This window comes from Meles meles, chromosome 9, assembly GCF_922984935.1.
Source record: "Meles meles chromosome 9, mMelMel3.1 paternal haplotype, whole genome shotgun sequence".
Classification (NCBI taxonomy): Eukaryota; Metazoa; Chordata; class Mammalia; order Carnivora; family Mustelidae; genus Meles; species Meles meles.
Window position 1 is genome coordinate 4,619,259 of NC_060074.1, and position 17,672 is coordinate 4,636,930.

At 47.9% G+C, this 17,672-nt stretch overlaps 1 protein-coding gene across 1 annotated transcript; it reads right to left on the reverse strand.

Moving 5' to 3' along the window:
* Nucleotides 1–733: 733 nt before the first annotated feature.
* Nucleotides 734–13,496, reverse strand: CAVIN2 (caveolae associated protein 2). The gene is made up of 2 exons (XM_046019548.1): nucleotides 12,732–13,496; nucleotides 734–3,090 (listed from the first exon to the last, which is right to left on the reverse strand). The coding sequence occupies exons 1-2, from the start codon at nucleotides 13,212–13,214 to the stop codon at nucleotides 2,341–2,343; spliced, it is 1,233 nt and encodes a 410-aa protein (XP_045875504.1). The 5' UTR covers nucleotides 13,215–13,496; the 3' UTR covers nucleotides 734–2,340.
* Nucleotides 13,497–17,672: the final 4,176 nt, after the last annotated feature.

A 17,672-nucleotide genomic window follows, 5' to 3' on the forward strand; every position in this document is an offset into this window, starting at 1 on the left:
AGAATAAACAGCTTCCATTTCCACAACCGCTGCTCTCTGTAATCCCTACAGGATGTGTTTTCCAACCATTATCTGGGCTAATTTGCTGTTTTATTACTTAGAATTTTAATGCTTCAAATGGGGAACACAAAATAAATGTTTGTCACTAAAATCTAAAAAGCTTTAAGCGTGACTTTTTGCCAGCATGCAAATACTGTTTACAGGAACAAACGGCATAAGCATTTTTGGAAAGAAAAATATAAACCGTACATTAACTCTGGATCCCCCAACTCGGGCTGCAAAAAGTGACAGCAACTTCATAAAGGTCAAATAGGCAAACTCAGGGCCTGGAGTGAACGAAGTCCTCTACCAAGTGCACGGGGCCGCCGCAGACAAAGTCGGCTCCGTGTGAATGAACTGCACATACATCCAGTACACCCATGTTTGCAGGCTCCTGAAGGCATTAGAAGGTCTGGTACAAAACAATAAAAATGCAGGTGGAACTATCAAATTTATCAAGCTGCTGCGATAAATTCAGATGCTCTCCAAGGCTGGCAGAGTGATGTCAAGAAAGTTAAACTTGAAGAATGAGACTTGGATTTCTAAACGAGATCAGGGGAAAAAGAAAGCGGAGTTAATAGGGGAGATCAAGACGGAAACGATGAATGTTACAGCTCTGTTTGGGGGAGAGTTTAAAAATCAATTCTCGCTTGTTCTAAAATTGTTCTGCCAAAAAAACTGACATTGTTATATACTTTTTATTTTTTGGTTTATTTAGTCTTCTTTAACACGGCCATTGTTAGTTCAACAATCTAGTATTTGGGGTACATTATTGCCAAACAAGGACAGAGCTGTATAGGTTAGGCCATCAATACATCTGTTAATCCTTCTTTCCTTCTGTAACACAAAGCATCATTTGTTAATACAGTCGTGGGTGACTTCTATTTGTGAGGTTACATATGGTGAGTGCTGTGTACAAAAGGTGGGGAGTTTGCTCCCTAACACAACCGTCTCTAAAATTCAATAGTTTTCTCAAAACATTAGCATAGTAATTAAAAATAGATAAAGCACTATTTTAGTATAATGTTAGGCAGTAGTAAAAATTATCCTGTCAGAATAAATGTGCCCATATACACTAGCATATGCCTTTGGAAGAATCATATCAATATTCTGTGAAATTAATACATAAATAAAATACGACCCGGGATGAAATCAGCAGTATGTACAAAAAGGAAAAACAGAATCCTTCCCTTCTCAAACCTGTTGATTTTAACGTCTTTCTAGACCTATGTTACATCATCTGGAGAGTAAAGGTTATTTCAAATTCGGAAAACATGAAAGAATAGCATGATCCAGCTTCCTCCAAAAGACAGCCCATAGGAATCTTGAAGATCGGTCTTCATTCTCATGTCAGAGAGACCACATCTTCTTAAACCTCCCTGGAGAACTATTTGTAATGTCTTTGATTTATTAAGAAAAATGCAACTTTAGCACAGGAAACTATGCTTTCATAGTATTTGAAAATATTAGAAAGTAAGAATATTGTGAAGATAGAACATATTATTCCAGGATACATGAAACTCTGTAGAATTATTTAAGGAATGGAATACTTGAGTAACACTGTAAATATTTTCTTTCTAAGCACATACTTTTTTTCCTCTCTTCATTCTCTTTGGCATTCTTCCTTTCTGGTTTCTTTTATTTTCCAACTTCTTGGTTTTCTTTCTCTGATAGTCCTGGCTTTCCTTCATCTCCCTTCATTAGCTGACTATTACAGTCTTTCAGTTTTTTTCCTTCATTTTCAGTAAGACACTGGTTTCTATTAAGTGAATAACCAACTGGACCTTCTCTTTCACCTTTCTTAAAAAGTGGGTTTTTTTTCCCCCTGAAATATAAAGTAGTTATGTCTCTAGCTTCAATACGTTGTATATTGTACATCAGACACTTGAAACACAGTCATTCGCTTCACGGAGTTCCTGGGATTCGGGACAGCACCGGCCCACATCAGCAAGCTCACGGAATGACAGAAGACGAAGCAGCTGCATGACTGTATCTTCAGGAGCCTCTGGGTTTGTAACTAAGCCGAACTGATCGCGTTTTGCAGCGGCTCCCGTTCTTCTTCCCTGCGATCCTGGAGAAATTCCACAAACACAGAACCTAAGAGCAGGTGAGGAGTTGCGCCCCCGGCAGGGTGTCTTGGTGGTGAATCTGGGTCCTGCGTGTGATGCTGCGGCAGAGTCAACGACGGTGGCTCGGACAGGGACCGGGCGGGACGGGCGGTGCTGGGGACGTGCTGGAGGCTGGCTCTGCGCTCTGGTCCCTCACGGACATCAGAGCACAGGCCGGGCGGGCGGGCTGCGCTCAGGCGGTCTGGTCCACGTGCAGCACCGCAGGCCGCACCGGGTGCTCCGCATCCTCCGAGGTTAGCAGGTCGCCCGCCTCGTAGCGAACCTTCTGGGCCTGTTCCACGGCCACCGGCTGCTCTTCTTCATCCTCCTTAATGGTCAAGTCGATGTTGCTCCCCTGGGAGGCTGCCCCTCCTGCGTCCCCCTCCCCGCTCTTTCCCTCCACCAGGGCACCGGATGGGGACGTTTCGGAAAGACCATCTTCCTGCTCCTCGGGTATCTGGTCGCTGCTAGGCATGTCTTCAGACTTGGTCTCGTTGTCGGCAGCGCTCTCTCCCTCACGGACTTTTTTCCGCCTGAAAGTGAGGGGAGAAACCTTGAAGGGGGAGATTTTCCCAGAAGATATCTTCTGGTGATTGGAAGTGAGGGATTTCTTAATCTTCTCTCTCCTCTCTGCAGACACGATCTTCGTCCCCAGCTTGTTCATTTTTTTCTCGATGTTCTGGCGAGAAAATGCTTTCTTGAGGCTATCTACTTTCTGGAGGCTAGATCTTTTTATTTTCTCTGCCCTGCTTTCTTCTATCTTTTCTTCCACGCTGTCTTCCAGGGCCTCCTCATCGTGGGGAAGTTCGTCATCTGATGAGAGGTCCACTGTGTGCAAGGTCTCCTCCAGGGACTTGTTCTCATCAGCGAGCGCCTCCTTCTCTTCCGCGGGGCTGGAGGCCGGCTCTTTCACAAACACACTGGCAGGGATCTCATTTTCTTCCTGAAAAGACGGACAATGTAGATTTCATGTTAGTAACAGATCCCACAAATTGTCCTGAACTGCTGTGATGTGCTGTGTCGGTCTTTCTGGCACCAGGGGATGATCGAAACCAAACTTTGTTTCTGGCTTTTGTTTTCTAGAATGTGAGGAGTTAATTCTAAACGGGTCAAGTCACTCCTGTAGGCTGGATAAGCGCAAGGGCTGCTTGTTGGGAATATTACCAGGGGAGCTGGCAAGGGCCCTATCAGTGACAGGCAGCCGGGGAAGTGGGCTGTGGTTCTGATAGATCAGGAAGTTGCCTAGATAAAGGAGCTAAAGTAAGTAACTGAACCCAAGAGGCCTCTCTCTCCTACCCTCCTTCAAGGTCAGATAGCTCTGTTTCTGCCAAAATCCCACTGCAAAAGAGCCTGGAGGCCGAGTTAGAAGATAAAGGAAGGGGGCAAGGGAGAGGACTGGGAAGTCCTCAAGAATCAGACACCATACAAAGCCTCCATGGGGTTCCGTCTCCAGGTGGGAGCCAGAAGTAAAAGTGTGGTCAATGCTGGTGTCTGTTTGGAACTGCACATTAATTTCTCTAATGACATAACTTTCGAGTAAGAGAAGCAAGGGCCAGCCTTCCTGGGGCCCACCGCTGGAGCCTTGTGGTTTAGGATATCCTTTGTGGACATTAGGAAGGAGAGGTGGCAGGCCACAGCCATTTTCCGAGTGGTGAGTGGGAACATGAAGTGGAGATCCCTTATCAAGGCTCTTCTACACGGGGCTTCCTCGGGCAAGACTACTTTGGGCCCCCACCCAGCGCTAAGAGTGAGAAGGCTCAGGAATCTGCCCCCTTCCCTGTACTGTTCCCAGCATAGCTCCTGCTCCAGCCTCCAGACACACAGGCAAAGGTCTGCCCCTCCCTGCGTCTCAGGGAGCAGAGCCCGAGAACGTGCCTTCAGAGTCAAGGGCAATGGCGCTCCCACACCACCAGGTGGGCGGCCACGACTTCAGACAGACTTGGTCACACAGCATAGGAAACCCTTTCATTTTTTATATTGGTCTTTGAATACCGGGTTAACGAGACCCAACTGGCATGGGGCTTTACATTTTTATGGGAAGAAATGGCTCAGCAGAAGGAAGGTGTGTCAGGAGCCGGAGTCTCGGCCCTGCTGGACTTTGGACAGGCTGGGGGACTTTCAGCCAAGAACATACTCTCCTTGGGTCTCGTTTCCTCCAGATAAGAACAAAAGGACTTGCCCTCAATGAGCAGCCTTCCAACGGCACTCCCAGGGGCACTTGGGGCTCGGAATGCCGGGCTGGGGGCTCCCGTGCCCATGTCCACCCTGCCTTCAACCAGAGCTTTGGTGTCCAGATTGCACTGTGGACCGCCCAGGAGAGTCTCAGCTTGAGAAATAACCAGATTTCGTATTTAAAGGTCTATCCGGGATCTCCACTTCATGTAAAGTTCATGTTAGCAGGAAGGACGTCCCTTCTTGTTTTGCAATTTTGATTGACCAAAAAGTCAGTAACATCAGGGTCATGATCAAACACATACTCTGTGAGTATAACGCCATCGCTAAATGCATCAAGTCTGATGCAGAGAAACTGAAAGTCCCTCTTCTTATCAACCACTGAGTAGTATAACTGTGATACTCTGAATACAGCCCCGTGTCCCCCCGTGTCCCTGCGTCACACACACACACACTCATACGCTGGTCCTCTCGGAAAATGGTTACAAACGAGGGATAACGTCTTGGTTAGAGATAAATAGCACAAAATCTGGTTGAACAGGATCTCTTTAGAGTAAAGAAATCACAGATTCTGCTTCCCAGAGCTCTCTCCACAACCGGCCATTCTGAGTGTCGTGGAAAGTGTCAGGAACACAGTGCAAAAGACAAAGTAAAAAAAAAAAAAAAAAATGAAAGGAGGATGGGATTCCCATGAGCCATGTATGGCATGGACTTCTCTAGAGAGCGACTTTCCCATGTTTCAAGTCTCAACTTGCTGCTATTTCGCTGGCGTGACCCCCACGAGGGCGGCAGTTTTTGTCTCGTGTTCAGTTAGGGCTGACGACAAGAACACTTGAGTAGCCACTTGCCGAATGAGCGCCCGTCGCCGCAGGTGGGGCTGAGAAAGGACGTGGGTGGCTGCAGCAGGAATTAGCCCTGTCCTTTGGGGAGGTTGGAGGACTACAAAAGAACGGGCTTAGCTCTGTGTCTTAGAAGGAATCTGCGGACGGTAGCTCCATTGTGAAATGAGGCGAGCCTAGGCCTGAGGGCCACGATGGTTCCCGTTGTTCAGGAAGGGCGTTATTCTCAGTGGATGAGCATCAATGGGGGCGGGGGGGGGACCACAGAAACAGCTACGGCCCTGATGCTTAGTCCAGAAGCAAAATTACTTCTGGGGTTTGACAAGAGGGTTGGGAGAGTTTGCCAGGAGCTGTTTGGAGGAAAAGCAGAAACCGAGAACTCTGTGAAATGTTATTGCAAGTCATCAGTGAAGGAAGTGGAAATTTGGGTGGGAAACTTTAAAACTAAGCCTTGATTCCCAGAGCACAGCTACATTTGTACGGCCTGCGGGTACTCAGAGAATTACCCTGATGACGTCCCTTCTTCAGCCTTAACAGAGAGGTAAGCATAGTAACTGTGCTTTTAAAAGAATTCAACAGTGTTGCCTTTTGTCTTAAATGTGCTTTTTGTTACTGAGACGGCATAGTCCCGTTGAGTCCAAACTCTGGTCTTGCTCGTGACATGCCCTTTGGGGACAGGTTCAAGCAAGGTCAGGTGAGTCGGCAGGATGTGCGGTGGACACGCAGGGCGCACGGGAGGGCAGCTGAGGGGTGGCGGGAGACCCACTGAACTCCTTCCTAGGACGCCTGGGACCTTTGTTCAAGCGTGCTTATGCCAGCTCTGAAAATAAACCCAGCGGGAACGGACATAATCCAGAGGGAGCTGGGCGGGTCTTCATAAAACTGGCAACAAGCGAGGTACGTCTTTTTGACTAACTGCTTTAAGCTCCCGTTGTCACTGTGACTACTCGAGCGGTGTCTGCGTTCTGTCTGCCGGACGTGGTTTATTCCGCGGTCGCCTGTGGCAGCCAGAGCGAGGGCCAGCGCCTCCCCTCCCCACCGGAGTCTGCGGGTGTCTGAGCACACGCGGGTCGTACCTTTCCATCCTGCGTCGGTAGGAGCGGGAAAACACCGACACTCCCTCAAAATCTCTGTTGTGTTGGTGAAACAAAACCTAGACCTGGACCTGTACTGGCCCATGAAGGGGCTGTTACGATGGCGGAAACTCAACCAGCCTCCCAGACAGTAGGTCATCTAGAACGGCGCTGTCCCTGGGTGCCCCGTCTTCCCTGCACACGGGCCACTGCTTGGTCCTCTCACACACACCTTGTGGAAACATCCGGTGATAGCTCCCTGTCTGCAGGTGAAGGGACACTTGCCCTTCAGCCTCCTGTCCTCGTGTTTTTGCTCTGCCTTCTCCGACAGACTCCAGTACGGACAACTCCCTCCACGGGGAGGACCAAGCACTCGTCCCCAGCTCCATCGCTGCTTAACTATGCGGTTACACATGTGTCTGCTCTGGGTTTGTGGCTCCTTAACGTGGCGTGAAGCATCCTTGGTGGGCTGCCTTGCTTTCTCGGGCACTTCTGTCTAGCAGAGTCCCCCAAGAGCCGCTGACTGTTTGCCCTACAGATTTATTTTCAAAAAGGCACTCAGCCACCACTAACGCAGCTGCTCTGGGTTCTGACCTTTCACGAGAACCCTTAGGAGTTTTTCAAAGGAAGGGAGAATTAAACAGCGCACTTCAAACATGTATGAATGACGTGCTTGCAGCACGGAAGAGAAAAGGAATGGAAAGAATTCCTGAGAAGTGGCATTTTTTCTTCCACTTCAGCTTGTTTGCTATTTATACGGATTCTCACGAACTAACCGTCCCGGTTGTGCATGTAGATATCAACACGGAGAAACTTGCCAACTTGCCAAGCACCTCTTGGGGTGGAGATCATGGAAGCAAATCTTTGTGCATATACAGAAGCAGATGCTTTAAAAGAGAAGGAGATTCTGTGACCGGCATTGGAAAAGGAAGCCTAGAGACAAAGCTTGAATGAGGGGAGAAAAGCCAGCAGTCTGTTCTTTGGTCACTAACTTATCATCCCTGTTGTTAGAAGAAATTAACTACGGCTGCAGTGGGGCTACAGTCCCACAGGGATGTGGTGGCATCCTGAAGGGATATGAGGACCATAAATTTGAGTCCATGGGATGCTTTATCCGATAACCTCTAAATACGAGTTATTAAAATGGAACTATGCCCACCTGACATTCTGATTTATAGGTCTCCTTTACACATTGATGGTTTTCTCCAATTTGTGTTTCTGAGGTATAGATTGCCAAGTGGATAAAGCCATTGATTAGAACTGCACCCCTAAGGCAGCTGTCGGTAGAATCAGCAAGCCATAAGAATAAAATGCATTAGTTATAATCCCTGAGCAGTCTTTCACATTGTGGAGGATTTAAAAGTTTCATTATTTTTCAGTGTTATCAAGGGTTCAATTCTTTTTTAAAATCACAGTGGTTAGGTATTCTTTGTAACACACACATACACACACACACACACGCCCACCACAAAATGGAAAACAAATCATTCTGAATTATTTAAAAGCTGGTGTAGAAAACCCAGTCAACATGAACTTTGGCATAGTGGGAATACAGTGTTTGTTTTTACTTCATTTTGCCATTCAGCTCTGTAATTTCTATTATTAATAAAAGGAAACCTTGCTAGTCACTTTCTCAGGGTCTTTGCTTCTTTGATAGAAAATGAGGTTACACCAAATGATTATTAAAGTACTTCCCAGCTCCAAGACGTTTGATTTTCTGATATTAATGGAAATCCCATGAAAAATAATTAACAAATTTCAGAAGCGTTCTCCCAGTGTACGAACACCAAACAGGTTTCGTTTCATGCAAGAATCCAAATGCTAGGACCTGAGCTGCCCTGGAGAATGTTTTCCGCTCACTCAGTTCCACCAGATCCAGATTGCAGAACGACGGAGGGGCCACGTGCACATGGGAGGGCTGCATCGAGAAACAGTCTAGTTTTTAATAAGTGAGAGAAAGTAATGATTCTTCTGAAGAAATAATAATCAGTTACTCACTTAACATGCCTGAGGCAGTGCTCACTTTCCGTAAGTACAAATAATAACACTTAGGAGCCAGTATTTTGTTTATCTCAGAAACTCAAAGGGAATGGGGTAAGTCTCACATCAAAACCAATACCCCATTATGGGAAAGTTAATCAACGTGACGTCAACATGGTGCGTTGTCACCTAAACAGGTCTTTGATTTTCCGTATTCTCATTTCTTCTATAGGTTTAATAATTTAGCTGTTTGCAGAGCAGTGGGTTTGGGTGGAGAAAGTACCATCTTTGGAAAGAAAAATTCAACTTTAAATAGTCTGAAGATGTTACACTTTTAGCACTTTTCTCAAATTCTGATCTCATCGAAGGAAGCCAAGCAATGAATATTTGAACACGCCGATGGGCCCGATTCTCTACGAATGTGCCCACAGCGAACACCCAGCCTCTACTCTTTTCACCCAATTTCACAATTCTATATGGATGAAAGTGTAAGCTGTCCATGAGTACTCTCATTTTGTTCCCTAGATTGGAAATCATTCCCAAACTGCTTTTTCAGATAATCATTATGGGAACTTTAAGGCATAAGTGGGCACCACACCCTCCCGGCCAGTTACCTGTGAGATTCTAGGCTCTTCAATCAACAGAGAAAATTCCCTTTTAACAGCAAATTCACTGATTTTCTGTGTAAGTGCTATTTTTAGGCAAAGATAGCCATACTTACAGAAAAAGCATTAATCTTATTAGTCTTTAGCGTTTGCTTTTTGATCACCAATCTCTCTGAGTCTTATTTCATTTATACTGGGTCCTGTCACAGTATTTTGAATTCAAACATTGTTCTGAAGCTATTATAAAATAGTGTAAGAAGAAAAGCTGCTAAATTTCACAACGACTTTTACCATTTTTTTGTTTTTTTTCCATTGCTCAAAGGGAGAGGAGTGGTCTCTACTTTTAGATACTGCTGGCTATAATTTGAAGTAATTGCCAAAGACATGAGAAGCTTTAATGCCACAACGATGCGGTAAGTTCAGCAGACATTTAAGTAAATAAATAGATTATATATTTTATTTATTTTTATTTTTTAAAGATTTTATTTATTTAAGAGAGAGAGAGATCGAGAGAGAGAGCGCATGAGCGGTGGGGAGGGACTGTGGGAGAGGGAGAAGCAGACTCCCTGCTGAGCAGGGAGCCCAACGCAGGGCTCGATCCCAGGATCCCGAATTCACGACCTGAGCTAAACGCAGACACTCAGCCAACGGAGCCACCCAAGCGCCCAATAATGTCTTTTTAAGCAGGACGAAGTAAGGACAAACTTTGGAGTTTAAAGGAGTGCTAGTGTCTAAGTACCTAGTAGACAAACCAACGGAGCGACCAACCAGGGAGCACCTGCAGATTCTGGAGGACACAGCAGGACTTCACAAACTGGAAACCGAATCGTCTGGACATTATGTACTAAATGTGCTCAAGCAAAGTGATGGTTTTTCTTCCCTCTCTCTTTTTTTATTTTTAATTTTCACATCAATTTTTTTGTTTGTTTTAAACTGGAAAGCCAATGAATTTAGTAAAGGAAAGTCTAGCATAGGATTTGAGTGGACTGAGAATGACAAATTACTTATGAGGCGGTGCCTGGTGTATTACCTGCCTCCTCATTCCCTTCCCCACCTGCTGTCACTCCGTGAAAACTCCTGCCACGAGAAGGCTCTATTTTGGGTTGGCCCTTTGGGCCGGGTCCTTTGCTCTCATGGTGTGTTGCGGACACAATACTGATTTCAACTGACAGTTGTCATATAACGTCCCAACTAAAAAGCATAAGCATAGCCGTTTTAAGGTCTTGGGTAGGGAGGGATCATTTGGTACTCAAGAGGCACATTTCTAACCAAGCAGAAGTGTAGCCACTCTGTGCAAATGCATTTCAGACCACCCAGGAAGAGCTTCTGTCCCTTGAGGCGCCGTGCGTCTCTGACCATTTCAAACAGCCCCAGGAGTGGCGGGAAGGAAGCAGCTTCATGCGAAAGAGCACACACCGCAGCGAGGTACCTGGGAGTTCCCACCCCGCCACACTCCTTTCTTCCCAGATAGCATCAACAAGACAGAAACGTCTTTGAGTCTCCGCCTCCCTTCTGTAAATTGGGGGAAAATGAGATAACACGCAGAAAGACACTTAGAGCACGCTGAGCTTACGAAAAGAGCCCGACAGTGTTTTGCTCCTATTAACAGCCTCGGCGTACAGATGAGAAAACAGAAGCTTAGAGAGGCTGCAAAGTTGTGCACAAGATCCCGGAGCTGCAGGCGGTGAAACTCGAATATGAACCAGGGTCCGTGCGACAAAATCGAGCTGCTCAAGCCCGAACCCGGAGCACTCTCCAGCACACGCCGGTGTTGCACCCACGGGCGCAGCTACTGCCCGGACACCCCGCTTTCGGAGAGAGAGAGGCCCTTGTCTGTCAGAACAATCACCGTACAATGTCGTGAGAGTGGAGACTTTGGATATCCTTCAGGCTACTAAAGTGCCTTCCATAGTTGAAGAAAGGTCCAGCTCCTTGACTCCTAAACTGCTCTTTCAAAAACATAAAAGGAGTGTCCTTGGGGCAGCTCTCTAGACGGCGCTCCGCGGAGCCTGAGGACGCTGCTCTGGGCTCTCTGGGAAGCGCCCACCTCGCTCGCGCCCCCCGTTTCTCCGTCTACTCACTACACCGAGAACTGCTACCGTTTCTGGCTACAGCTTCACATCTGTCGGTCCCAAACTGAAGACCGAGGTAGGGCTCAACAGCAAATCTGGTCCTTAAGTTCCCCAACCGATGTTTTTTTGTTTTTGTTTTTAAATGTCAGATGTATTGTTCTCTTGAATTTTGAGTCAAGAGCCTTCTCTATCCCAGCCCCCAACATCTACAGAATGTCCATGGCGAAATGAAACGTAAACCGATCCTGACAAATGATGATCTCCCTCTGCGAGGTCCTCCCCTCCCGCCCCCTTAACGGAGGGATAGAGGACAAGAGATCATCTCCCTGATTCCCATGGGAGGGAGGAACATTTCCTCTGACGACTCAGATTTAAACACGCCTGTACATGTTTGGTTTTGTGTGGAGATCAGTATTTAATTTAGAAATGCCTTGAGAGCTGAGATTTCTAATATCTTTTAGGCTAATAAAGTAAGGATCTTACATGGCTTAAGAAAGGCGCAGTCACCATCTCTCTCTTCAGTTCATCTGGTGCATGAAAAGCTACCCCATTTGCATGAAAAGCTAAAAAACGTCTGGGCTGCGAGAGCCTGCGAGGTATAGGAGGACATCAGCTGCCTGAAGCTTTACATCAAGTGCAATTTGGGGAGGACAAAAAAGCAGCAGGATGAGTCTTTCCTTTTATGGAAGGAAGGAGGCTTAGGTTCTAACTTGGCAGAGCAGATTCATTTAGAAAAAAGAAGGCTCCCTCGGTTAAATTCCAATTTCTAAATCTCCCTTGGGAGATGAAGGCTCTCCTTGTGTGCCTTTCACAATCAAACAGTTGGTTATAGCCTCTCCCCTCCATGGCTTTGAAACCCTCTCCTATTCACATGGTCACAAGGAGACAGCCCTGGGGCAGGGACGGCAACTGCTTCCTGGGCTCTGCGCTGGCTGCGTTCCACTGGGCGGAAGGGCTTCCAGCATTAGGCAGGGCTGCCCCAGACGAACAAATGCCCACCACTTGGCGGAACAACAGCCCCACGCAATCTCCCTGTCCCCAGATACCCTCTTGCTACATTAATTGCATCATTGATACATTAAAAAAATTAAGTGGCCTTTTCATTCCAAGGCAACTATTTACAAGAGAAAATACTCAAGACTAGCCTCTGTGACTGGCAACACGGCTTGTATTTTACCGGACCGTTGGGCTTTCCCTGGGCCCAAACAAGCCTACCTGGTGCGTTGGTAAAGAGTTTCGCTCTATATTTTTAGGGCATCATTGTCTAGAAAAATAACTCAACAAAGACTGCGTTGGCCAAAAGAATCTTCAAGGAAGAGACTAGCTCAACTCCGAGGGAATCCGTCTTCAATAGTTGGTTAGTCCCCGGGTGTCTTCTCGACTAAGAGACACTTAACACAGTCATGAATTTGACTTGAGAAAAACCAGCTCGCATGATTGCCTCATTTCCACAAAGAGTTAATCAACAGCCACGGAATGAACGTGCCCGGCCCGGCTAACAGCTGCAGTCAGAGCGCAGAGAGACAAATGAACGTGACCGGGGTGCGCGCACCTGCTCACCTGCCCAGCCCGCAGACTGCCTCCAGGTGCTCCCTAACGGACGACCCTGGCCTGCGGACCCTGGGCACTCGCCGTGGGTTGAGGCTGCGGTGACCTGAGAGGTCGCACCCCGCGCAGATTCCGCCGCCTCCTGTTGAGGGCGGACGGGGACAATGCTGCGTGTGTGTGGTCCCCGACAGGCAGGACAGATGTACAAACAGCCGGGAGGGCCAGGCGGGCTGAGATCACGGGGGCGGAGGGAGCCCAGCTGCGTGGGGAGAGGCGGGGGGTGGGGGACACTGACCTGGAAGATGAGCACCTTGAAGTGGTTGCGCCGGAGCAGCTGGGCGTGGTTGGCCTCCAGCCGCCTGACCTGCGCGCTCTGCAGGTCCATGCGCTCCTTGACGGCCCGGGTGTGCGCGCTGACCTTGCGCGACTTCTCCAGCAGCTTGCTCACCGTGTTGCCGGTGGAGGCCTGGTACTTGGAGAGCTTGGTGAGGTCGTTCTGGATGCCCTTCACGGAGCCCTCCAGGCTGATCTGCCGCTGCTCCATGTGGTGCTGGTTCTCCTGCACCGCGTCCAGCATGTGCACCAGCTTGTCCAGGAGCGTGAGCACCGTGACGGCGTTCACCTGCGCGCTCTCCCGGAGGGCCTCCTCCGTGCTCCCCAGGTTCAGGCTGGGGCTCGGCGTGGAGGACGACGCTAGGCTGGGGCTGGCTGGCTTCTCCTGCCACGTGCCAGAGCCCAGGTCCTGCAGCTTCTCGGCTTGGGCGAGGTCCTCCCCCATGGCTGGGCAGGTGGGAAGGTGCTGCTGGGGCGGGAAGGATGGGAGCGCGGTGCAGAGAGGGGCCCGCGGCCCTGCGCTCAGAGCCCGGCTCTCCGGGACTGGGGAGGGTCACACACGCACCGACGGCTGCACGGACCAGGGGAACTGCATTCCAGCCGCTCTTAAAAGCCCGACTCCACCCAGTGGGAGGCGAAGCTCACAGACCGGACAACCACTCAGGCTGCAGAAGCGGCCGCACACTTCCTAACCCCGTGCTCCTTGGCCCCCCCGCTCTTTCCTGCAGGTTTTCTTTCCTCCTCCTCTATCCCTTTATAACAGAAGTTCAGGGCCATGTTTCAACCATGACTTCATCCAGAGGCGGAGAGAAACATGCGAATTTGGCTCCGCTCCCCAGCCTCCAATTGGCTAGAGCTAGTAAACTTTTCTCTGGCTGCTCGGCTACGGGTGCAACACAGGGCGCCTGGGTGTGTGCGTGTATGTGTGTGTGTGCGTGTGTGTGTTTTCCTGGATACAGGTTATTGCAACGGAAAGTATTGTTTGCCTTTGCCCTAGAAGGACGGGGGGCGGCAGGAGGAACATGTTCCACCGGGAGGGGCTCCGTTGAAAAGGGTACTTGCAGCCAAGCTGGTCTTGTGTGTTTTTAATTTCCAAAGGAACGGAAGCCGGACAACGACAAGAAAAGACAGCCCAGTGCTTACGACTCTTGCAACTAAGCTTGCAGCCCAAGTCAAAAGAGTCTGAGTTTCAGGAATGTGAAAACATGTGCCGCTGTTGTGTGCTTCTCACGTAATAGAAAGTGAAGTTTGGAATGACCGTTTTCTAAAATACAGAGTTTCTTTTTGAGAAGTAAAATCGAAAAAGGAAAAACCAAAAAAAATGTAGTCTCTTTAAGAACCCACCATGCTGATTTGGCTCAGCTAATTTTGAATCTGTGCTGAGAGATTTTCTCAAATACCTATGTCTGCGAGTCATTTATCGACACGTGCCGCGAGCCTAAGTGTCGAGCGGGCTGCGTTGGGGTTTCTGAAGTGCCTCTAACGTTTGGCATTTCCAAATCCCTGTTCAGTGAAGTGGCACACCTGTTCTGAGCCACGGCCCTCCTCGACGGAGCCCTCGGGACGCGGGGCTTAGTTCCTAAAACGACTTTACATGCTTGAATTGGTTTTAAATGTATCCAGCCTTTCGGAGTGCTTCAGCAGGAAGTTTGTGATGGGCCTTCTCGGAACAGTTCGAGAGAACGCGCGCCGGCTCCTGTCGGGCCAGGGAGGGATAATGCAGAAGCTCCATCCTTCGGCGGCAAAACCTGCACGTGAGCCGGTCAGTCAGCGGTCATTGTTGTCACATTTGCGGCAACTGTGAGTCCCCACTATCTGCTTAGTCCTGGGTTGGACGAAGTAGCCAGGGGACATTACCGAAGCATGATCTCAGATGGTGCCTGCTAGTCAGGGAGGTGACTCAAGGATGTTTACAGAGACCCTAACTTCCTCAGATGACTGGTACCCCAAGTCCACTTAAATGAATCTGTTAAAATAGGGACAATAGAAGTGAGAAGATCTGGGGACACCTGGGTGGCTCAATCCATTAAATATCTGCCTTCAGCTCAGGTCATGATCCCGGAGTCCTTGGATCGAGCCCCGCCTCGTGTCTCTCTGCTCAGCAGGGTCCGCTTCTCCCTCTGCCCCCCTACCCCCTGCTCATTCGCACACGTGCTCTCGCTCTTTCAAATAAATAAATAAATAAAATCTTTTAAAAAACTGAAAAGATTTGGTTGGGACTTGATCGTTAAACAATGTAAGAAAATTATTTAAATTAGTCTACCTTCAATTGAACAAAATTTAGTTGGCCAGTGATGTGTTCACTATGAGAACAAAGGATCAATCGAGTATTGATTTTGAGAAGCGTAATTTTCTAACAAGATGACGCGGTATCATGATACGATGTCCTTTCACATTTGACTTCTGCGGGTGAGTCATAAAAAGGGTCATTATTGCAAAAATATTTGAGGGCTTCATCAGTTTCCCGAGAGCCTCTCTTCAGCTCTGACAGCCACATCATCCCTTTGAATGTGCCATCATCTGCGGGGAGTTTTTCTTCCTCGAATGCTAACCGTTCCAGCGGCGGATCCTCGTTTGTCAGAGGACTCGTCCATGATTCAAGGGTTTCCTTAACATTACCCTCATCAACTTCATGATTTCTTACATATTTTGAAAGATTTTCAATTTCATGTCAAAATCACGTGGCCCTGATTTTGTGTGGATTTGCATGGATTTCGCATTGCCGTGTTGGGTGCTGCGTCGTCAGGGAGATGAGCGGAGACTCTGCACGCGTGAAGTGGTGGTGAGAAGGAGAGAGAAGCTCGTTGTCAGGCAGGAAGAAAGGTTTGCTTGTGGTCTTATTTATGTTTTAAAGGTAATTTTGAATAACTCAAGTAACAGAACCGTTGTCTGTTGCTGTGTAACAAACCAGCCCGAAACCCCGTGACCGAAAACAACAGTCGAGCTGTACTGACGCATGATTCTGTGATTGGCTCAGCTGGCTCCATCTGGAGGGATCACCTCTGCGAGGCAGGCGCATTCACCTACAACGGATTCCAGAACGGTCTCAGGCACACATCTGGCTTCTTAGCTGGATTGAGGAGACTGCTGGGATTTCTCTCTCTTCCGTCTTTAGTCTCCAGGGACTTCCCTCTGATCTTTCAAGTAGGGGAAGCCAAACTTCATCTTCTGGAGTCTCAGGATTACGAGGGCTTGGAAGCAAAACTTCAGGATCCCTGAAGACAAGACTGTGGCGCTCTCCCCTGCCTCTTCCAACACAAGCAGCTCACGGACTAAGCTCGGATTCGAGGAGGCAACATAGAGTCTCCCTCTTTATGGGCAGAGCAGCAAAGTCCCACAAGAGAGGGTAGCGTCCTGCGAGAGATCTGGAAACAAGCTACCTCAACACGAACACATTCTTCTTTCAAAACACTATTAAAATAGAGCTGAAGGCCCTTTCACCACCATTTCCGTTCACCTCTTATCAGAAGTAACCATTTTTATGGATTTGGAGTATATCCTTTGGAAATTATATTTGTACGTGTTCCTAATGGAATAGTTTTATATTGTGATGTAATCTGCATTCCTGCACAACTTTATACTCGACAGGGACTCGGGGGGGCTGTATAATGGGGACCTGTCCTGGACAAAACAGCATGGAGCCAGGTAACAGACTGGGATGCAACCTCAAGGGCATTATGCGTTTGTACAGGTGCAAGCAAAGGCAGTAAAAGAAAGTGCCGTTGATGGGTTAGAATTTAGTTGTAACCACACTCCTCATTTAGTTGATCTAAAAGTAAGTCCTTTTTTCTGTCTGGGAGGAATTAGTGAAATTTGGCAATCAGCTCCTAGAAGAGAGTTTTAAAAAATTGATTCACTTATTACATACTAATGTGTTCCTTGGAAACTGGGTAGTAGAATTTAGACTTGAGACGATGGCAGATAGGAGTTTCCCAGAAGTTTCTGAACATGTGACAGTGACCTGTTTAAGAAGAACTGGTGTGGCAATGAATGAGGCAGGGAGACAGATTTGTGTGTGGACATCCCAGTGTGGGGCTGGAATGGGGAACCATGAGGGCTTTAGTCCCAGCAGGGTATGGTTGGGGATCTGAACCTTCAAGCTGTCTGCCAGCTGCCTGCACTTACCTCCGCTCCATAAGGCATACACGCATAGAGGTCATTCCACGAAAATTCTACTTTATTACTGGCTAGGGCTTTGGTCTCAATCTCTATTTCCCATTTTGGATCATTAGTAACGTTCGGTTAATTCTTTAGCACAATTTCTATGCCAGAGGCAGCTCAGTGTCCTTCTTGGTTGGCCTTTTTCATTTCAACCTATATGGGAATCCTGAATTCTTGGTCTTAGTCCTGTGGCAGTGACTAGAGTCCTTGAATGATGATCCTGCAGAAAAGAAAGCCCTTCTCTTCAGTGGTTAAAGAATCAGAAGAGCTACACTGGCGACTCGGTACAGCTTCTCCTTTGAGCCCCACAGTGGATTCAAAAGCCTTTCAAAGTCTGAGCTGCCTCTTGAGCAGGAGGTCATGTGATACTATTAACCACATGGAAAGAAAGAACAGGGTGACTTTTGTTTCCCCCCAAAGAGGAGAGAAAGAAGACAAAAGAAAAGGAAGAAAAGGAAGGTGTCTTCCAGGAAGAAGAGGCATCTTACCACCTTTTATTCTTCTTCCTGAAAACTCTTTCTACCACACAGCATATACTTGTGAGGTCTCCTCTATGTGGATAGCTCTTGGCTAAGAAGCAACTCTCCATTGATCTTTTTTGTATCAATGAAAGTCTTTTGAGCAGATATGCCGACAGTCCTTTCTTCTGGGCTATGTTTTCCAGAGTGTAGAGAACAGCCTTGGAAAGCAGCGAGGGGCAGAGGCTGGAGAAGCAGCCGAGGTAGGATATTGGATGTCCCCA